General features: G+C 51.8%; 1 protein-coding gene and 1 long non-coding RNA gene across 12 annotated transcripts in view; one reads left to right on the forward strand and one right to left on the reverse strand.

Annotated features, from left to right (window-relative positions):
- The window catches only part of LOC148881429 (uncharacterized), a 150,683-nt gene that overhangs the window by 77,789 nt on the left and 50,834 nt on the right, over positions 1 to 22,060 (reverse strand). Inside the window, exon 4 of the long non-coding RNA XR_016113680.1 lies at positions 18,515 to 18,661. This is a non-coding gene — a long non-coding RNA (uncharacterized LOC148881429). The remainder of the gene's footprint in view (positions 1 to 18,514; positions 18,662 to 22,060) is intronic.
- Positions 1 to 22,060, forward strand: part of sox5 (SRY-box transcription factor 5) — a 47,994-nt gene that overhangs the window by 12,780 nt on the left and 13,154 nt on the right. For 8 of the 11 annotated variants that reach the window (XM_088988885.1, XM_088988889.1, XM_088988887.1 and 5 more), the window contains 5 exons: positions 9,479 to 9,565; positions 11,350 to 11,522; positions 11,752 to 11,820; positions 16,654 to 16,780; positions 19,139 to 19,233. In XM_088988885.1, coding sequence (XP_088845011.1) covers positions 9,479 to 9,565; positions 11,350 to 11,522; positions 11,752 to 11,820; positions 16,654 to 16,780; positions 19,139 to 19,233 — 551 coding nt within the window. The remainder of the gene's footprint in view (positions 1 to 9,478; positions 9,566 to 11,349; positions 11,523 to 11,751; positions 11,821 to 16,653; positions 16,781 to 19,138; positions 19,234 to 22,060) is intronic. The other 3 variants (XM_088988888.1, XM_088988891.1, XM_088988895.1) reach the window with 3 other exon arrangements.

Genomic DNA, 22,060 nt, shown 5'->3' on the forward strand with positions numbered 1-22,060 from the left:
GATAAGTGCAAGGATCGAGGCCAGTCCACCTCATCCACGTCGTGGCTAGCACACGTGCTAAACATCAAGAACGGCAGATACAAAGTCCTCCTCACACTTTGAAGCACAAAGCGCCCGCGGACGTTTATGTCCCGCCATCAATGCGCGCAAGACACCAACATTGTGCCCAGTGGTTTCCGAGGCGGCGTCATTTGGACAACGGTGCTCAAAGTCCCATCGCAGGCGCTTGAAATGGCGCCGGCCGACCGAAGCGAAGGCCGATTGTGCGCCGGCCATCGTTGCCTCCGTGAAAGCCGCATTCAAGTCACTTCTCTTATCCAATTGTTCTGCACAAGTCGGCTTTCTCTTTCGCCTTTGCCTGCTTTGACGTTTTCAGAGACACTCGGCCCCCCATTTCCCCTTCGCCCCGCCCAGAAGAACGATATCGAGGACATGAATAGTGTGTATGTGTGTATGTGTGTGTGTGTGTCCATGTGTGTGTTGAGGATAGAAAAAAAAGCTGTGGCCCCACTTTTGTTCAATCCAGAAGCATAAAGGGGCTTAGACGGAGCACAGAGGGTCCTGCAGTTTTCCTGATGGTCCGTGCGTGTGTGTGTGTGTGTGTGTGTCTGTCTGTGTGTGCGTGCCATCGGCCTCCCGGCGTGGCATTAAGTTAAGGACAAAGGCTGGAGGTTCATGAATCAGCCCAGGCTTCCAAGCTTGGCTATTGTGGTCGAGTCACAGTGTGAGTGTCCTGCAGCATGCTGAGTGTGTGTGTGTGTGTGTGTGTGTGTGTATGAGGTCATATCGGGTGACCAGGCAGGTGCGGTCAATATGTGTCCGGTGCAGTATGTGCAATATGTGCATTAAAATAAGTCAATATGAGTGAGTTTTGCGGCAAGCGTACGTCCGACCGTCCTGAAATAATTACCAACCGCCCCTCCACTACCACAACAACCCCCTGTGTCCCTATTCATGCCCCGCCCCCTTTCCACCCTCATCCTCTTCCCTGGCGGAAGGTGTTGCCTCCTTTTGATTTGGGCGCCTTTGGATGAATGTTGTCGGCTCAGCTGTGAAAACAACTGGCGCCGCCAGATGCCCGTCGTTTCGGGGCTGTCAGCGAGGAACAGGCAGGCGGCCACCTTTGCAGATGCAATGGCTCTCTGCTCCTCTCTGCACCCCCTGGCTCCATTGTTACAAATCAGCTGCTGCGCGCCAGCCTGGCTTTTGTCACCCATGCGGGTTTAGGTGTGGGTCGCCGAGCGTGACATGGGGTCCTCCACTTTCAACTGTTGCAAAATCGGAAACTCAGGGAAGGCCATTTTCAAATCGCAAAGGCGACAATTTTCACCTCAAGCCGTGAAACCCAAAGACGGGCAGTTTCTCCATCAAATCTCTCCGACCGGTGTCCACCAATCACACGGCCCTGTTTCAAGTCAACGGCGTCCATGATGGCCCTTCTAGATCGTGCCCCTCGCAAGATTTCCTTTCAAGGATCCAAAGGGCTTATTTGATGGCTATCTCCATCGGGATGGACATGAGATGAGCAAAATTGCATTCCAGTACATCGATGGACAGAGAGGCAGATAGATAGCTAATAGGCTAGCTAGTAGGTCGAGGGATAGATGGATGTGTGTGTGTGTGTGTGTGTGTGTGTAGTGTGTGTGTGTATATATACACACACACACGCACACGCACGCACGCACACACACACACACACACACACACACACACACACACACACACACACACACACACACACACACACACACACACACACACACACACACACACACACACACACACACACACACATCTATCCATGGACCTACTAGCTAGCCTATTAGCTGGTAGAGATCTTTCCATGCCGATTGTTGTGCAGCGCGCAGTGGTGAGTGAATGAAATAATTTGAAGCTCTCGTGACGGTCATGAGAAGCATCAGTTGGCCCGCCGAGCGTGTTGACATCCACCTCTCGCCTCCCTCGCGTGTTTGTTTGCATTTATCGCCATTTTCTTTGGATGCGGGACTTTGTTCCACACACGCGCACACACAGCAACCCTTCTTTGATTCATTTTTCTTCTTCCCCGCACTAACTTGGAATGACAGTTATATTTAGAAACGGCATCTAGCTTGAAAAATGCCAAAAGAAAAATGATTACGCATAAATTACGAGCATTCGTTGATGCCTTGCGAGATTACAAGCGTCTGTTGGTGTCATAGCGGGACAAGGCGTCGAGTGGCAGTTTTTGCATGACATTTTTTATAATGCTTAAATAAATAGAATCAAATCAATTGCATAAAATGCTGTCTTTTTTCCCTTTACAATTAAAAAAAGCAGAAGACCTCAAAGGGTAAAATCCAAAATAAAGCTATACTTTCAGAATTCATTCATTCATTCAAGTAAAAAGCAAGGGAGACTTGGAAGTGTGATTGGAAATGTTCTGCTCAACTTTTTTTTCAGGGCAAATGGGAATGAGAGCGCCTCTCCCCAATCACTGGAAGTCCCCCACGGCCGAGAAACGTCCTCATAGTTGAGGGCCGGTCTTGTGATACGCTTTGAAGAAGACACTGGACGCTTGTTTGGGAGGTCACGTCGCTTGATCTGACGCACTTTTACAAAGCACGCAGCCAACAGTCAGCCCTCTTTTTTTCCTTCACTGTTTTATTTACTGTGTTCTCCTGCTCTATTTCAATCATTTCACGAGCAGGAAAATCAGTCTATGCGCTTAAAAAAAATCTATTTGCAATTCTTGAATAGGAACCTCCCTCCCTCCCTTCTTTTCTTTTTTGAATGATGAAGCCTGCATTTTAGCAACAAGTTTGGTCGGTTGGCTTCATCACGCTAACAAGGTGAACAGAAACCAAGCGAGCGCTTTGTGTTCTGCGCAAGCAAACAGGGTGAAGACAATGAGCCCACTGGGAGGGTGGAGTCACGGGTCGCTGGTGGTGGACAGCGTTCGCCTGGCGTATCAACTGCACACGGAGGCTTTCCTGCGCCCCGCAACCCGATCGCATGATAAGCTGCCCAACCGCAGCGGGCGCCGTCCGTCCCTCAAAGGGGCGCAATCAATCGGGCCTCGACGTTGGCCACGCTTGGCTCAAAGACACCTCCGAGGCGCTTTGCGACTCGCACAGAGAAAAAAAAGTCCTCTTCCCATGGAAATGACAAAAAGCACACATGCTAGTCAGCCCAACATTCCTGGACCGCTCGCTCGGGCATTTTACTGCCGTGGGCTCTAATGGTTCTCACATGCCCCGTCGTCCTTATCTTCGACGGGGACAATGCCGGCCTTTTTCTTTGTTTTCAAATGCCCTGAAAGACTTTCCGAGGCATTCTGGTTTCAGCGGACAAACACTCGCAGAGTTTAGAGGGACAGGCCGCAGCAGCAGCAGCAGCAGCAACAACAAACAAAAAACATACACATAGCAAGTGTACACAAATAATTCATTAACTAAATACATTCATATATATGATTGTCAGATCAGAATCAGAATCATCTTTGTTGCCAAGTATGTAGAACACACAAGGAATTGGTTTCCGGTCGAAAACGCTGCACTAGTATCATCATCAAAACAAAGCAATGCAAAGAGGCACTATACACTTCTGTTGATGGTGACCGACGGGGGAAGAAGCGCGTGGATGGATATAAATACAGATATCAAAATATAAATACAAGCTATTGCAGGATAATGGCAAAATAAGAACAACTACGTTTGGAAGGCCCAGATGCAAAGGCCGCATGCTGGCGTCAAGAGCTTGTTGCCACGCTGGTCCGTCTCGGCGCTGTGGCTTTGACAGGCAGACGAAAAATGTCACGACTCGGTGGAGAAGCGCGCATGCGCTTGCGCGCTAGTGCCGTCGGTCTCTTGACATCCGCGCAACCCCCCCTCCGACATACAATGTCTTCTTTTGTTGTCACGTTAAAGTGATGCAATAAAGCGGCGCGGTGACAGGGACGGCCCGCGGGCCACGGCGGCGTGACAGCGACGTGGAGCGCAAGAGCGCAGACGCCAACCCCGACGAGCGCTTATTGCCACAAGACAGATTGCAAGTGTCATTCTCCATTACGGCCGCTGCAGCCGGCCGGGGTGCGCGCGTCGTGCGCGCCTCCCTCGCCCTACTTTAAGCAGATGCCTTTGACAGCAAGACGCGGGCCTTCATAGAAGGCCCACACTCTTCCATTGTCACCTCGGGAGGAGACGTGGCAATTTTTCTCCTGGATTTTGACAAGAACTCAACTTGAAATGCAACTAAAAATTCAGGAAAAGCCAGCAACAGGAGCTAACGTTTAAAGGACAACCAACAGCATGTTTTTGTTTCCTAACCGACATGAGAAAAACGTTTGATAGCATCTAAAATAGCCAAAAGACGCAGGCTGATATTTGGAGTCAAATGCAAAACACCATTAAAAATGACTTCAAGTGTCCCAAAACTGCCACAAAATGAGCTCAGAGGTGGTGAGATTGAGAAAGTCCCGCCCCCTTGTTGGTGACGTCACGTCACGCCAGGATACTCCTTCACAAATGGCCAAAACAATGGCTTCAGAGATGGATTTTGTTTCTGTAACCCCAAAACTTGCCCCTTATTGTCACGCCAATGACGGGTGAAATGTGTTGCCGCGCACAAATGTGACATGTCGGAGACCCAAAGTGAACGGTGTTAAGTGCCCATGATTCCGTTCGCAGTCGCCACATTGCGTCATTGCGGCTTGGAAAAGGGGCGCCTGCGAGTGAGTGAACAGAACATACTCACTCCCTTTGCAAAAACACAGATAGCACCGTTCATTTTTCCCCCCGGCTCGGCTCCAAAAACAAACAAACAAATCAATCAATAAAAAAGGAAGTGAGACGGGGGAAGCGATGTTTGTCGCCGTAAAGTTAGCTCCAGATTTTTTTTTTTTTTGCCCTTCGTCGTTCTTTCGCAATGTCGCGCCCTCGCCGCTGCTATTTCCGACTGCCAATGCGTGCGCGCGCGCGCTTATATCAGACTCCCCGAGATTTGCTGCCAGTATGAGAATTGGCTATGGGGTTGCTTCAAATCAAATTGGACATAAGCAGCCACAACACCATCTGTTAGGCAAGCGAGTGAAGGGCACAACTGCACAAGTGCGTGTGTGCGTGTTTGTGCGGATAAAGGCATTTGCAATTTATTAAATTGTTGACTGACACCATTTGAAATTTTCACTTGCCGCGCCGCGCGCCAACTATTCTTAGAATGTGGCGTTTGGGGCCCGCGGTGGCTAATATTAGCAGCGGGGAAAGAAACGCTACATCTGTTGTTTGGATTCGCAGGCCGTGTTGAAAAGATAGAAAAAGAGGACTTTTTAGCGGCCGCTCGAAAGTGGCGTCGTTGACGTGAAGCTAACACGTAAGCAGAGCTACCGACGTTTAATTGCCGCCGCGGCTTAGCGTTAGCATCTCGCGCTTGTTGATTTGTGAAGCGATGGCCGCGGTTCCGACGGATTTGTTTGTGCGTCAAAGAGGCGCGGCTTAGTGAGTGACATCACGGCCGTGGCTGTTTTGTTTCCGTCTGAGGTGACGTTTATTTTTGATTTTGTTGTTGGTTGATATTTAGACGGCAGATGTGTAGCAGTCCGCTTGGTCAAATGCTGTTAGCGCTCGGAATCACGATCGGACTGGCCCTCGGTGAGGAGTCTGAAAGTAACCAGGAGGGACTTGTGGCGTTTACAAATGGGGGGGGGGGGGAGGACGGGTCTGGGAAAAGGCCGGAAGAAAGTTTGCGGGTGATGTGGAAAATGGCGGCCCAGCTGGCTTCCACGTCCACTTTGTTGGCGGAGGTCAGCCTGCAAGAGGCTTTGCAGCCATTTTAGCCATTGGAACTCAGTGAAGGTGGCGCACTCGAGCGCTTCGCAAGAGCAAAACGCGAGTCGACTTCTTCATCTAATTGCGCCATCGGACGTACGTCAACGTAGTCTGTCTGCCGTCTCAATACTTCAGTGTTCGGGGAGGGGGGGGCTAGACAAACGCCGCCACCGCTTGTATAATTGCTTATTCAACGGCGACCCCTGCTCCGCTCGGAAAAGGCAGCCAGGGAGGTGGCGGGGGGGGGGGGGGCACTCAGAGCCTCATCTTGCCTGCCAAGCCAAGTCAATGCAGAGCTTGTTTTTTTTAAGGAAGGGGGAGGGGGTCCAGAGCCATGGCCTTTTTCCTGTGGACCCTCCTCCTCCTTCTTCGCCATCCGTGGTCTTCCTCAGAGCCCGACTGGGTCTGGCGCTGGCACAGAGGCCCCTTTGTTGTGCACCCGAGGGCTTTTTTTTCACTCTCTTTCCACACCCCACAGCCCCCCCCCCCTCACTTCGTCATTCCACCTACACCTCGCCGCTCGCTCCCCCCCCCCTTTCACAAATATGAGATAATAGGAAAAAGCGAGCTGGCCACTTGTGGTGACTCAGGGGGGGGAAAAACGCTAGCAAACAACACAACGTGTGACAGAAAACACATGCACACACAGTCAAAGATTTTCAAAGTCAGGTATACGTCGTATACGTAGACGTCAAAGCCCCCCCCGCCCTTTTCATCTGCAAGCCCAAATGGCCACAAACAACCACCATCACGGCCAATGTCACAAAAGGGAAAAGGGACGTCTTTTTTGTTTTTTTTTTGATGCTTTTGCACGCATGACGTGTTTCCTGGCAAGCGTCACGACAGTCGGGAGCGGTCGCTACGTTTTCGTGCAACCGTCAAGTTGGATTACAGGCCAAAAAGGTGAAATCGGGTGGAAAATGCGGCAAGCCGACGGCAATTAACAAAGTCCAATGAAAATATGTAGAATGACAGACAACAAATCATCTTGTCCACCGTCATCAAAATGAGCAATACGGCACACGACGGGCACTTGGATGCTCTTCATGCAACTGCCAAGAAATAATCAGAATCGTACGAGAAAATCAAATCAAGTTCCAAATATTTGTTCTTGTTTGATTGACTCAATTTGTCCAAAGGCAAAAAGACCAAAGTCATTCGGTGCCCGTGAGGAGGTCAACAGGCGAGCAAGCGCTTGAGGGAACATTTGCGGACCCCCACTCACACATAGAGTACATGTGTCCATTGCTGGATTGTGTTTATCGAGGTGGGGGGGGGGGGGGGGGTCAGTGTGGGTTTAGTCCGTGCCTCGTACGCATCATCAATCAACATCTCCTTTCTTGGTTGCGTATTTTGCTTTTCTTTTTTGGAGCAATAAAAGAGCCTCCTGCCTTTATATTAATACTTAAAATGCGTCCCCAACCTGGCCTGTCACTCGGGACAATGGCCGCCGTCCTGTTAATAAATAAAACTACCAACTACTGATGGACACCAGAGAGAAAGAAGCAAACGGGACCTGGCTGCCATTTGTTGTTCCCTCTCACTTGTCAAAGCTCTTTGGCTTAAAAGCCTCGTCATTGTGGAGCGGCGTGGGGGGGGGGGGGTGAATGCGGAGCACCGGCAGGGATGGAGGTGGGGGGGGGGGGGCTAATAGCACCTGTTAGGGTGAAGGTAAGACAGCTGTCAAAGACACAGAGAAACACAGCAGCGGCGCACAGAGGTTCCTAATCGATCGGGGGGGGCAAAACGTCGGGGGTTTGTATTGTCAAATGTTTGGGTCGGATTTGCGACGGGGACGCATGCTAACGTCGAAGCCAGGATTAGCTTCGGACGCGGAGAATACGTTCCGCATATTTGCCGTTTGGATGACGTGATGGCGACAATGAGCCGCGAGGTCATTGGCAACATCTGACAAAGGCTTTCTCCGCGCTTATACAAAAAAGCAGTGGCAAAAAGCAGATTAGACCAAGGGCTGCCCATCTCGTTTCTTCAAATCATCAGTTGCTATTTGGATGTTTATCACCACGTCCGCCGCCAGGACAAAACAATGTCAAATTCCACGGCTAGACTATTCAACTACAGCATCCATTTGAAAGTCGTCCATTCATCGATTAATTGTTGCGCCACTTGAGCTTTGTTGTCACGCGCGTCAGGAATTAGCTGTCGTGTCTCGTCATTGTCCAACTTGATGACAATTGTCAATGTCTCCACTGTCAGACCAATAAAGTCAAAGTCAGCTTTATTGTCAAATATGCTAATATGCATGACATACAGCACAGATGAAATTACCGCTTAAAGCTTCATCTCATCCAATCGAATGCCATTTCATGGCATTTGAAGTTCGGTAGGATCACTTTCAGCTCTATCTTCCAGTCAAGTCAACGTGAACGAAAAAGGAAGGTGTGTGTGGAAGAGCGCCAGCTTCCATCTGTCCTTTCCTTCCATTTGATGAGTTGCGAGGGCGCCAATCATCAAACAAACTTTTGCCCGCTCCGCGTGCAATGGCATCTTCTCCGAAGGGACGGCGTGTTTGTTTTGCGGCGTTAGCGTGCGTGTGTGTTTGCATCGGCTGACGGGGTTAATCTGCCTCGCCGCACTCTGCAGTGTGAACACACGGCTTCCCGCTAAATCACATTTGCACATCCACTTTTCAAGACAACAAAGGATAAGATCTTAAAAAAAGGACTCGCCATGGCATCGAGAGGCCAACGGCACTATTGTGGAGCGACCCGAGACGCTTGATGGAGGATTGGGGGAGCCTCAAGTCAAGTGCTTTGTCGTCATCTGGCCGGGATCAGACCAATCAAAAAAAGCTTTCAAAGTGCAACAGACCGGAGGGTTTAATTAAAAAAAAAAAACAGTCAAATCAGTCAAAGACGCCACTTCCGCACTATTGACTTCAGTACCGGGGCCGGGTGGGACCGGGTGGGACCGGGTGGGACCATAGTCTGCAGGATGGGTCACTTGGACCAAACCTGACTTTTTCTCTTTTCATTGAAATTGAAGAACATTTGGTGGCGTCCAGATCGGATCAAAATGGCCGCCACGAGAAAGCGTTTTTGTTCTTTTTTGTCAACGGCGGGAGAAAGTAAGACTTGAGTCCCATCTGATTTGGGGATTTGGTAGCCTGCGGTCCCCTCAGTTCAGACGTGTTGGTCTTTCTCTGCCCGTAAACATCCGCACTTTTGTTTTGAACGGAGGCGCTGATGTAAGCGAGGGTGCTTCGGTGTGTGCGCGAGTGGCGGCGCCTGATAATGTGTCCATTGTGGCGGATGCATTAAGCCCCCCCCCCCCCCCCCCCACCCCCGGGCCCCCCTTTGTCTCGGGTTCTACGGGGCTAATGATTCTCGAGCAGCAGGTGAGAGGCAAAAAGCCCGGCGCACTTCCTCTCCCTGCGCGCCCGGCGCACTTGTCTCGCTAGGCTCTTTTTTTTTTGGTCAAAATGTATCCTTTCTTTCTTTCTTTCTTTCTTTCTTTCTTTCTTTCTTTCTTGTTTTTTTGTCGTTGCTTTTTTGGTTGAGCCCCGCTCTCACGCGTTTGTTTTTGTTCCTCCGATTTGCTCCCGTGCGTCTTTTCTCTTTCTGCGTCGGCGTGTGTTCCTTTCGTCAAGGAAATGAACTTGAAATGTGTTTGATTGACGACTGAACCAACTCGCCCCCTCCCGTCCCAAACAGAAGCCCCCAGCATCGAGAGGCTGCTGTCAAAGGAGTGGAAGGACAAACTTTTGGCCATGGGCTCCGGACACGTCGGCGAAATTAAAGGTAGGAGACGTCGCCGGCGCCATCCAAGATGGACTCTCCAAACGGAGAAGATCCAAAACGCCAAATGATGGACCTTGAGCTGACATTTCCGCGCCGGGCGAGATGGGGGTGGTCTTGTTGGACATTTCATTAGGGACCCCGAGACTTGCGCAATCAAAGTGCCCATCAAAGCAAATCACCACCCGGGGTTCCTCCCCCGCTTTTGTAAAGTCGGCACGTCACAAGCGTGGCTTGTTCCCAACGGCCGCTTGAGGACGTGAAGCCTTTTCAGGCCAAGCGGGGCTGCGGTGATCACGACGCCCATCCAAGGCACAACCGCGCCAGGCTGACGGAGGAGACTTCCTCACAGCAGCTGAAGAAACAAGCTGATGTGAGGGGGGGGGGGGCTTTGCCTCTCCGTCTGCTCCGGTTTACTGATTAAAGCTTCGCATCTGATGAGGGGAAGAAAGAAAAGCCGCTTCATCTTCACACACTTTTTTTGGGTTGAAAGGAATGCTCTTGCACCTCCACAACGCACACATCTGCGGCGCGAGCGTGTTTGTGGGGGCATATGTGTGTGTGTGTGTTTGGTAAGTTTGAAGAAAACCCTCTTTGATCCATCGCTTCACCTTTAGAACCCCCCCCCACTCTCACTTCACCCGCCCCTTCGACTTGAACAGGCCAAGCTTTTGCAACACTGGACCCTTTCTTGTCTTGGTCAGCTTGGGCGACACACACACACACACTTGACAAAGGCGGGTCTGTGTGTTGTTTATTTTTCCAGCAGGCAGCGCCGCCGACAGTTGCCTTTATTGTTGCTTGTCGGCGGATGGATGGACGGCGTGAAGAAGGTGGAGGGGGCTGGGGGGGCGCAACGGGTCAGGCGGGACGACAACTGCATGACTCTCACCTTCCCGTCATGGTTAAAGGGCAGGTCGAGCTCGACATTGTCTTCCCCTCCATTTCATTTCCCGTCGTCTGTCTTCTTTTAGACCCCCCCCCCCCCTTATGAGGCGGACCCACCCTCCCCCACCGGCATTTTTGTCATCTGGTTTGACTGGTGCCGGAATGCGGCCGTCTCGAAGGTAACGGCGGAGGAACAATGGCCGATTGTCGTCGTCGTCACACATGCGGCGTATTTGCTCAATCTGAAAGGGGCGGGTCGGCGTTAGACGCCGGTACAAGCCCCCCCCCCTGTCCTCCCCCACCCCCCGCACTGATTGCGCGCCTCCTTAACGACATCCTGTTGAATGATTTAGGCCTTGTGCAGACCCGTGTTTAGGAGCCTGGTTTTGCGTGTGCGTGTAATGGAGCTGGTATGTCAGGATCTGAGGGGTTAAAGGTCAGGCCATGCTAAATGCCAGCAGAAGGCGGCTTGACTGCAGGGAAAACACACGGCAGACACACTTTCTTTCTCTGTCTCGCACGAAAGGCCACGTTGTCAGAAATTCTGTTGTTTCTCAACTTTTTCAATGTGAAACGGAGACAACGGAGACAAAGAGGCAAGTGCACGCGACTAAAACTTGCTAACTAAAAGAAGGCTCCACATCTGGTTTGATCGCACACCTTCCGCTTTGGGGACGCCGAGCCCCCAAAGCGCTCGTATATTAGCCAGAGCAACAAGCCGCGGGTCGCCAGAGCCGACTTGGTTGCGCTTTGACCTTTGTGACCTCGACTCCCACAATCCTCCAAGACGCATTAAAAACGCGCCATTGAGGCCTTTGGTTTGCTTCCAAGGATGAGCAGGGAGCCTAACCCCCCCCCCCCCCCCCCCTTTTTGCCCTTTTGCCCTCGTTGGCCTTCAGGTACGTCGGACAGCCTGGCGGAGAAAGAGCGGCAACTGATGGGCATGATCGGGCAGCTGAGCAGCCTGCGCGAGCAGCTCCTGGCGGCCCACGAGGAGCAGAAGAAGCTGGCCGCCTCGCAGATGGAGAAGCAGAGGCAGCAGATGGAGCTGGCCAAGCAACAGCAGGACCAGGTAGTCGCCACAACCAGACCTTGCGGACCAGCGCCGCCGCCGCCGCCTTCGCGACAGAGTGCTCAAATCCACAAGAGAAAAAATCTTCAATCGGTCGCAGAGCGAGTCACCTCACCAACAATTTGGCTCGCCGTCAGCGCATCTTCACGCCGCAACGACGTCTATTTTGCCACCCCTGTCCGTATTTTGGACATTCTAATCTTGTTGTGTTTTGTTTGATTTTACTTAGATTGCCCGGCAACAACAGCAGCTTCTGCAGCAGCAGCACAAAATCAATCTCCTGCAGCAGCAAATCCAGGTGAGGGCCCTTCAGACGCACGCGTTCCTCCCACGGATGGTCCGTCCGACCTTCTGCCATCTAGTGGAAATGTTCTGCCTGTCAGTCAAGCTTAGGGGTTATTATTATTACTTCGGAACGCTGCTTGGCCGCAAATCCCGTCCGGGTTGAGCTCAAGCGACTTGAGTGGCCGTATTGTCCTTTTGCGGGTGCCACAGTGGCGCCTCTATGCGGGTGCAGGTGGCTCGGAAGCAACGGGCTGGCCGGCCGGGCCTTTCCGAAGGCAGACGACACCCAAGAAAGAGTCGCTTTGTGTCAGCCGGACCAAAGTCGCACACATGCATCGACATCCCCTCGTAACCCCCCCATGTGAGTCGACCATACACAGAGATAAAGGGCCCTGTGATCACTTTTGCACGCCTGTTTTTGGGGAGGGGAGGGGGGGGGGTGTCAAGCGGCTGTGTTTATTTGCTTTGTGGGAATTCAATTATTAATTGTTCCCTTTCTTTGATTGAATTCTTTATTTTTAGGGGTTTTGCCCGTGCACGCGTTTTAGACGCGTAGCGTAGCGTTGGCCGCAGCTGTGTGTGCGCAGCTATAAACACGTCGGCTCATGATTCACTCCCTCACGACCCCGCCGAGACAAAGCGCTCTTTTCCCATGACTTTGCAACCTTTTCCCAAACAAGCGTCGTCAATCCCGCCCAGCCTCCCCCCGACAATAGCCTCTCACATGGCGAAGGGTTCGGGAGGGGGGAGCAAAGGGGGGCAGCTGGAGCCATCCGCGGCGTTAAAGTGTCGGTACCCCCAAAAAAACCCGATATGCGGTGATCAAACGGGCGCTGCTTAATCATTCATGAAGAGATTGTGGGCGCAATCCCACAATACAATGGCCTGCCAGCGCGAGGGCACCAGGTTCGCTATGTTGGGGGGCGCGCGGGGGGTGTGTGTTGTGTGATAAGCCCCTCGTGATTGCGTTTCCCCCTAACGAGGCCGAGTTCAGCTGTCCCTTCTTGTGTCTCGCCGTTCGGAGTGCGCATGTGTGCGCCTTGGCTTTGTTTGGCCAGAACCCCCCGGCCCCCCCCTTGAAGGCCCAGAAGAATGCTTTCAAGCGTCCACTTGGACGAGGTGATGAAATGAAACGAATGATCAAGCTCATGAAAAAAAGAGAGGAGAGAGGCAGACATGGTACGGAGAGCAAGACAAATTATTCATTGTCCGCACATCCGCTTTACTTTTTCACATCTTTTCTTTCTTTTTTTTTCCATTGCGCCAGAAGCCAGCGCGCTACATGCGCGACGACTATTCAGGCCGCTGAACGCCTTCCAATTGCGGCGTTTGCTGAACACTCGACGCACGTACTCGGCGGGAGAAGCGCTCATTAGCATCCAGAAGTTAGCCACGGACTCGTATGTGATTTGTTGGACTAATTAATTGTTTTGTTTTTTTTTACTTCAAATTAGCATCGCTAATGCTCCATTAGACAAACGCTGTCAGAAATAAGAGGACATCAGAGGTCAATTGCAGTCCCTCTCGGTACAAAGTGTGCTCATATCGCTAATTATTGGACGCGTGGTATTTCCGAGGGCCAAAGAGGTGCGGGTGTGACTTGTAGTTCAGCGAGCCCCAACCGCGATCGAGCCGAGGCGCATATTTTATTCAAGCCGGTTCTTCACAGCACACCATCAAAAGCGATCGGCCCGTCATTCCGCCGCTCCTAAATCCACAGAGTGACAACGCGTCAAGTCACGCACGCTAACTTTGAGCCAAACTAAAACCGTAGCATTTCCACACAAACCCAAAAAGAGATGCGGGGAACGCAACACAAACGTCGCCTCGGCCCCTCATCACGCTAATCTTCAACAAAATCAGGATCATATCAAGCCAGGTCGAAGTCAATGCCGGCAGGAGGAAACCGATCGGCACTCGGTGCATCGGAAGACGATACGGCAGGCTATTCTCCCGCCCAAAAGCCTTCCCACACCCCCTACTGGGCTGTGGGGGTAGGGAGAGCCTTGTTAAATCCCAACCCCGGCGCATGTTTCCTCTCGTCTTCGCTTGTTCTAATTAGCTGACTCGTCTGCGAAGCTCGGCCCCCCCTGGGTGGCCGCCACGCTGGGAGGCGCGGCGGGGATGAAAGAGGCTCACCTGCCGAGCGTCTGGGGTTGATGTGGAGAGTGTCAAGAATACAAGCCAACGCGCGCAATGAAACGCAGGAACGTCTCGGCGGCTAATGAATCAAATGAAGGGCAAAACCGGAGCATTTAGCGCCTCTCAACTTGGAGCTCGTTCCTTCATCTCATCAAGTGCGCCCGCTCGCCGTTTCCCAAAGCGAGGCCAGAACGCCAAATAGGGGGCGGAGGGGGGCAGAACGACTGAAGCCCCACCTGATGCTTTGACTGCTTTTCCAGACGCGCTGGCGACAGCAGCTAACAAGCTGCCCATTACGGCTAACCCGCGCTAGCTAACTCAATCACTTGGCCGACCTGTGGCGGTCACAAGCTCAGCGTTGGGTGGACGGATGGATGGATGGATGGATGGATGGATGGCTAGATAGACAGATAGCTAGATAGCTAGATAGATAGATGGACAGATAGCTAGCTAGATAGACAGATAGCTAGATCGCTAGATAGATGGACAGATAGCTAGCTAGATGGATGGATAGATAGATTGCTATCTAGGATAGATAACTATCTAGCTAGATAGCTAGTTAGACAGATAGATAGATAGATAACGAGATACAGTAGCTAGATATATAGATGGATAAATAGATTGCTAGCGAGATGCTTAGCGAGATGGCTAGATATGGTACAACGTGAGAGAAGCGTCATCCGAAGCTGTGCTGGCTTCAAATGAATGATTGCTTCTGTCCCCCGTTCAACAAAAGGTCATTAGGGTTTAGCATTAATTGCCGCAGCATATGGTTGCCCAACACATTTGAGCGGAGGGACTGGCACTTTAGCGCGGGGGGGGGGGGGGGGGGGGGGGGGGCTTTTTTGTATTCATCTTTCTACTCGCAAGCTCAGATGTGGCCATATTGTGCGCCGCTGGAAGCTATTGTTCGGCGCATTAGATTCATCGAGCTAATTACTCCCCAATCTTTTTAGCTTTACCTTGTAGTTTTGATTTTTCTTCATGTATTTTTTTGGGGTGGGGGTGGCGAAGCGGGCCGCGTGCCAACCAACCTGTTTGGCAGCCCGTATGTTAATTAGCGTCTTCACGATGCCGCGACGGCGCTGCAAGCTCGCCGTCAATTATTCTCTGATGGATGCGAGCCTCGAGCGTCGCTTTCCTTTTCTTTTTGCCCTTCTTGTTCCACAACTCCCAAATGTGTTTTGGGTACAAATGTCTTCCCTCTTACAGAAACAGAAACAAAAACGTCTCTTGATGACAAAGTGCGTCATGTTGGTCTCAGGGACAAATTCCAAGTCAGTCGTTCCTTCCTTTTAATCAATCAATGGTATACGCTAGGTGGCGTGGCTAATAGCTAGCACCCGATGAGCTCGTGTGAGTTAGTCCAGGGGAATGGCGTCCAATCCGCCCGCCCGCCCAAGTCCCGAGTCGGCATCCGGCAGTTTGCTGACTTTTGTCTTGTGCGCGCTGGTTGCAGCTGTTACGCGGGCTATTATTACAGCCACATATGGCGCGGGAATGATTTCCTCTCCGTTTGGGGGGCATCGTGGAGAATCCCATGCGTCGGATCAAGCGACATCTGCCTATTGTACTTTTTTTTTCCCCCCCGATTAAAGAGGACGCAGAGAAAGAGAGCCAAAGCGAGGTGACGAGGAGACACCTCCTTGTCTCCTGGTCTCCCTACAGCGTTTGAGGGGCTCCACTCCAGCATATGTCCAATTAGGCCCGGAAGGCAAAGCGGTAGTGTTTTGCCTGTGATTCCTCCCCGCGGGGGGTCTTGTCCGAGCGCCGCGCGGGAACGCCTGCCGCTTTCGCATTGCGCTAAAATGTGTGCTTTATGCTTAACCAACAAAAAAAAATGGCGGTGTAATTATTGGGGTTTTTTTGGGTGTAAACAGGAGGCACTTGAAGCGAGCACTATTCCCCCGAGTTTGATGACAGTGTTGTTAGCAGGAAGACGGCAGGGGGTCCTCGGGGGGGGGGGTTAGCCACTCAACAATGAGTTGAGGTGGCCCGTCTCACTCAGATGTGACGGGACGATACCTCGGCGCCGCCATTTGCCATCCATTTTCTCCACATCGGCCGGCTTTGACCTGCCTATTATGCTATTCAGTCATGTCAGCGCCATCAAAAAGCTCGGGAAGAGGGCGGGGTCAAAGGTCGGGCTGCGCTTTTCCCACCGACGGCCTTTTTGGAGCGACGCTCGGGAGGTTGCACGGGGGCGTTTCTCTTCCGCTGCTTGTCTTCTTCTCGCCAGCTTGCGTCTTTTTTTTCCCTCTGTCACCTCGCTGCCGTCTCCAAAAACGCCGCGTCCGTGCGTCCGTCACAAGCAGGCGCGCACACTGGGGCCTTTGTGCGTTTGTTTTTGGCAGCGTTGGGCTTTGCGCAACCATCTGTCTCCTACTTTTTCTGACTCCCTCGTCCGTCCGTCCGTCCCTCCGTCCGTCTCTTCTCCTTGGCTCCTCTGCCAAAGACGCCCCATCGCAAGACTTTTTCTTCTTCTTTGGCGTTCCTCCTTTTTCAAATCCAACGTCGCCTCGTGAAGTCGCGTGGCGGCGTGCCCACGCTACGATGGGAGAACGCCATCTTTCAAACGCAAGGAAAGGGACGGCTACAAAGTGTGTGTGAGAACTAATCAATACGATGACGAGTTCAATTTTGGCAGCGCTCAAATGCTGTCTCCCATTTTCTCCCATTTTCTCCCCCCCCTCCCCATCCTCAGCAGGTCCAGGGCCAACTCCCGCCGCTGATGATTCCCGTGTTCCCCCCGGACCAGCGGACCTTGGCGGCGGCGGCGGCCCAGCAGGGCTTCCTCATGCCTCCCGGCTTCAACTACAAAGCGGGCTGCAGTGAGTGCCGTCCATCCATGGCAAACATTAACGGCGATGAGGAAATGGCTGATGGGGGCGGGGGGGGGGGGGGGGGGGGGTGTTCACTTCAAGCCAAAAAGTGCAAAGGGTTGCGTTTATCCACTGGAGACGCTGTGATTTTGCACAGCGCTCGTCAATTGCTCGTTCGTTTGTCCTTCCTTCCTTCTTCTGGCTCCAACTGTTTGTCTTCTATTTTGCAATTTATCAAAGGAACATGCCGTTTTTTAAAATTGTTATTTTACGAATTTCTTTTTGGGCGATGACGCCCCGGCTGTGTGTTGTTTACCGCCAGAACGGGAGAGAAAGAGAGAAAGAGACAAGTGGGTAGACGCCAGGAGATGCTGGGAATAAAACGCTGCGCGGGGGGTGGTGGTCATGTGACCTGCCCCAGGTTGTCTTCACGCTAACACGGGCCGCCGCCAAAACGGCTTTCCAACTCAGCCCACGCACGGATGCATTTCATAGCCACGCAAATAGGAAGCGAGTGCGCCCCCCTCCCCCAATCTCAAAGGAAAAAACCAAAACAGTGGCGCATTTCGCGGCTTCCCCGACAAGTTTGCTCGATTTTAATAGTGGCCACCCGCGGCTTTGAAGCCCACCTCGAGCTGCGGTCCAATGGCGGCCTTGCATTTCTTCTTCCCGGACGCAAAATCTCGCTCGCGGAGAGCCGAAGCGCATTTGGACACGGCCGAGCCCTCCCGCACGCTTGCCAACTAAACAGCCTTTCTCACTCACGAGCGACACGCAAAGGAAGCAAAGTTAAAAGCGAGCTAGCTTCGAGCCGGCCAGCGCAGTCTGTTAGCTTCATGCTAACGGAAGGCAAATTAGCATCGGCCCTGGAAATACGAAGCTATGTAACAACAGCGACTTGAAGACGCACGCTGCAGATAACAACGATCGCCGGAGGTGGCGGAGGACCTTCTCCGCCTCTTTGCTTTGCTCTTAACTCATTCAGTGCCGGACGACGTGCAAAAATATGTCCACTCCAGTGCCAGGGTTATTGTCATTGTCACTTGAATTTCAGGACTCAAACATTCAATGCAGCATTAGAAACCTGAGACTATCTTCTTTCATCAGACAAAAGAGTTCATTCCTAAATGATATGGGCCTGGAGTTAGATGAGCTTGAAATGAGGGCGGCTTTCCAAAATACAACGCAATACATACAGTACGTCTTGGTTGATAGAGTGCTGAAGCTGGAACAATGTGCTAACATGGACAAAAAGGGAAATGGCGCCCCCGCGTGGAAGGGGGGAAAGCATTGCTGGAGGTCTGACGGGCATTTTCTCTCCACACAAGCATGACAAAACAAAACAAAACCCAAACACATTTGAGAATGGCGCTGGACGTCATATTTTCAGTTCTCCAATAACTTCGGTAATGACAGCGAATGACTTCATGACGCCTCAAGTCTTGTTTGAAACTTTTGCTAACGCCATGCTAAGAATTAAGCCTACCGAATTAAAGCAAAGTGGAAAAAGGGGGCCGGACGGGCAGGGGGGAGGGGCGGGGCGTTCGAGGACTGGGGCCAAGGAGGAAAACTAGACATTGAAAGCTACCAGTGAACCCTAGCGTGGCTTTACTTTGAAAGGGAAAACATGAGCGCTTGAAAATGGGGGCGGGCGGGCGGGGGATGATTTTCAAAATGGGGGCGCAAACGGGAATTGAAACAACTAAGCAACGACAGTCACACTTGATGAAAATCAGGCCTTACCTTCAAGGCTTCATGTCTTCTTTCATTCCTCGTATCTTCCTTTCAGAACTTTGCTGCTGTGAAATGTCAATTTCTCCACTGCCAGACGGAGAAAGGGCAATCCAGTCTCATTCCAATCCAAGTTGACCTTGGCGTGCGCTGCCGATCCTGCAAACAGACAAAACACAAAATTGCAGCCATTAGTCTTTGCCATAGTTGGGAAAACACTTGATTGACGGCGCTATGTTTTCAAAAAGAGTGGATGCTGCACGCACGCATGCTTCCACAGATGAAAAAAAAAAAGCATTTGCGACCGCGTTTCCTGTACGATAAAACCATCTGCTAATGAGAAAAGCAAGCCATCAGAGAAGAAGTACAAACGTTTCTCATTGTTATGAAAAGACCATTTTTTATGACCTTTCCAGTCCCAGTATTATGATTTTGTTGTCTATTTTTTTTCATGAATTTCAACAAATAATTTGAGTACTTCTAAACAAACGCCGTAGAAGACCGGATGCGTTTTTGCTGGCCAATAACAAAATCCACCTATTTTAAAAACTCCTCACGCTCCTGTTGTTTTAATTGACCGCGTGATCATGTGATCAAGCGCTTGATGACTCAAGTGCTGATTTTCTTTTCCAACAGGTGAGCCGTACCCGCTGCAGCTCATCCCCACCACAATGGCGGCAGCAGCCGCCGCCGCCGCCGCCGCGCCCGGCCTCGGGCCCCTTCAGCTCCAGGTAACCAGATCAGATATTGACAGCTGCCTTGACACGCGTCACTCACGCTGCCGTCTAAACGCCGCGCTCAAATGAGAGGCGCGGCGGGGACAAATAGCAAAGCTGCGGCAACGCTTCACACACACCATTTCCGTCTCACCCGGCCCGTGTGTGTGTGTGTGCGTGTGCGTTTGCAGCCCTGGAATGATGTCCTCAGATCACGGCGGCAATCTAGCTGCCCATATGTTCCGAATCACTTCAAATCTCCATTTTGTCCACCCCCGCGACTCCCCCAAAAAAGATCCATCGTTTCACACACACACACTCACATGGAGATTAAGGCTTTGTCAGAGATTTGCCCGGGATTGCCAAATCTAAACACGGGAGGATTTCTCTCGATTTAAGAAGGGGGGGCTCGGTCTGTTGGTTGCCATAGCAATGTAAAAACATTTGAACCTCCAGTCATTGTAAATAGCTCAATTTTTGACGGACGCCATTGATGCCATTTTTACATGCTTGCGCAATTGCGCTTAAATACTAAAGCGGCGAGTGGGGGGGGGGGGTTATCACAACTTGATCGCAATTTGTCCTAACGTGATTTTGCGGTGATGACGACAACCCACGCGCCATCATCATCCGTGGCGCTATATTGCTCACGCTGTCGTCTGCGAGGCATCAAATCAACGTGCGCAAATGGAGGACGGGGAAAAGCTCGCCGCCGTTGGATCGCATTGAAAGCGGGAAAATCACAGCAGAACAGCCCCCCCCACCCCCCATCGCTCACTTTGAAAGATACAATCATCACAAGAATGTATCCATTGAGTGCTTTCCTTTTCGAAGAGAGAGAGAAAAAAAAATGGTATTAATCTGCTAACGATTTAAAGCTCTTTTGGGCGTGAGGAGAAATGGAAGCCCGCTGTCACACTCAACCGCAGCTTAACGTTGATTTTTCAAGGCAACCGAGTGGACAAGGTTGCCATTTAGCATCTTAATCTGAAAGGGGGGGGGGGGGGGGTGAGTGTGAAATTGTGCATTTAGACTGGTTTAATCCGCCTCCCTTATTGACCCTTGATATTATTGATATGATCCACAAAAATGCGCCGGGAAGGACAAACCAGACCCGCAGATAGAAACGCACTTAGCGCATATGGGGGGGGGGGGGCGGGTCAGGCGTCATATGGAGAGGCAGATGTTGCAACATATTGTCCTGGATTACGGCGCCGTACACCGGAGAAATGGACGCCAGGCGGGCAACAGGCAGGCAGAGGGACCGGGGGAGGGGACGAAGTCGGGGGACAGACAAAAAGACACAAGGACAAAAAGCTAAAGATGGATTTTTCAGACGCTCTAATCATTTGCCCCCCTCTTGTGGCCAAAAAGACACTTCAAGTCCATATTTTGGCCCCGACAATTTCACGTCCATTTTCACGTCGCCTTGCGGGCTCCGAGTGTGCGCACTCACACGTGCTAAAAAGGATCACAAGAAAAAGAAAGAAAGAAAGACATCCAAGATGGCTGTCACAGTTCAAACGCGTCACACGTGCACACGCGCATGTCTGTGGAGTGACATTTCAAATGCCTGATTCTCATCCAACAACTACCATTGCCTCCCCCAACCCTCTCATTTGTGTGTGTGTGTGTGTGTGTGTGTGTGTGTCACCCCGCCCGTGCTCCTGCAGTCACCCCAGGGGGCTTTGCGCTGTCACTTCCCGTTTGTTGACATGCACGCCGCTGTGGCGACGCTTTGGGCGTACTCGGAGGTGGTCCTCTGTAGTGTGTGTGTGTGTGTGTGTGTGTGTGTGTGTGTGTGTGTGTGTGTGTGTGTGTGTGTGTGTGTGTGTGTGTGTGTGTGTGTGTGAGATTGCACGCCGGCCCATTGAGCAAGCTTTGAGTGACGGGAGCTGGCCTTGTAATGGAACTCAATTCGGGACGCGAATAAAGCGGCCTTTGAAGCACTGGTCCGAATATGGCAGGGCACACACACACACACACACACGCACACGCGCACACACACATGCACACTGGCTGCCGGTGGGTGTGACTGGCGGGAGGGTGAAGTGGGGCCCCCTTCAGTGAGCGCTGAGCCACACAGAGCGCTTCATTGAAGCCGGGCTGATGGGATCTCGGCGGGTCGACCTTCGTCCGCGGACCGAGCCGACCACGCCCATCGCGCGCGCGGCGCTAGCGACGTTTGAGCGTAACACTTGCTCCCATCCGTGTTGGGATGCCCGCCACTCTCGGGTCAGATCGAGAAGCGCCGCGCACAACTTGTCTGTTGACTGGAAAAGTCACTCAAGTGGGCCTTGAAGACGCGTTCTCCAGCTTGGAGGTTCTTGGGGGTACAAAGAGGGTGCAGCAATTTCTACTTTTTTCTTTCCTTTCATAACTTTGCTGGTTATGAACGTTGCATCCCACCTACCTACCTACCTACTTCCAGCATACAGTATATGTAGCAACATGTCAGCCGCTGAGTGGCAGCTTGCGCCGCTCTCTTCTTTTTACTGCCTTGACAATCTCGCAGTGAATATTGTCGGTGACAGACAGCAGATTAGTCCCCGTTCAAATACTCCCCCCCGTCCCTCCCCCTTCGCACGCCAGCACGATTGACTCACTCGTCTTGTTTGTCTAAAGAGAGACAAACGTGCGCATGAAGACGGCGAGCGGCGAGAACGGCCAGAAAAGATGGAGAAAGAGAAAAGTGGCGTCTTTTCCTCGGGCCGTTTGCATCAAGCAGCTTTTGTTTGACGCCGATGGCCGGACGCCAAACCCCGACAGAAGGACGCAAGTTCAACTAGAGACAAAAACAACAAAAAAAACAAACTGGATGCTGGCTTGCCTTCCACAAAAT

This window comes from Hippocampus bargibanti, linkage group LG22, assembly GCF_051943395.1.
Source record: "Hippocampus bargibanti isolate YZ-2025 linkage group LG22, ASM5194339v1, whole genome shotgun sequence".
Classification (NCBI taxonomy): domain Eukaryota; kingdom Metazoa; phylum Chordata; class Actinopteri; order Syngnathiformes; family Syngnathidae; genus Hippocampus; species Hippocampus bargibanti.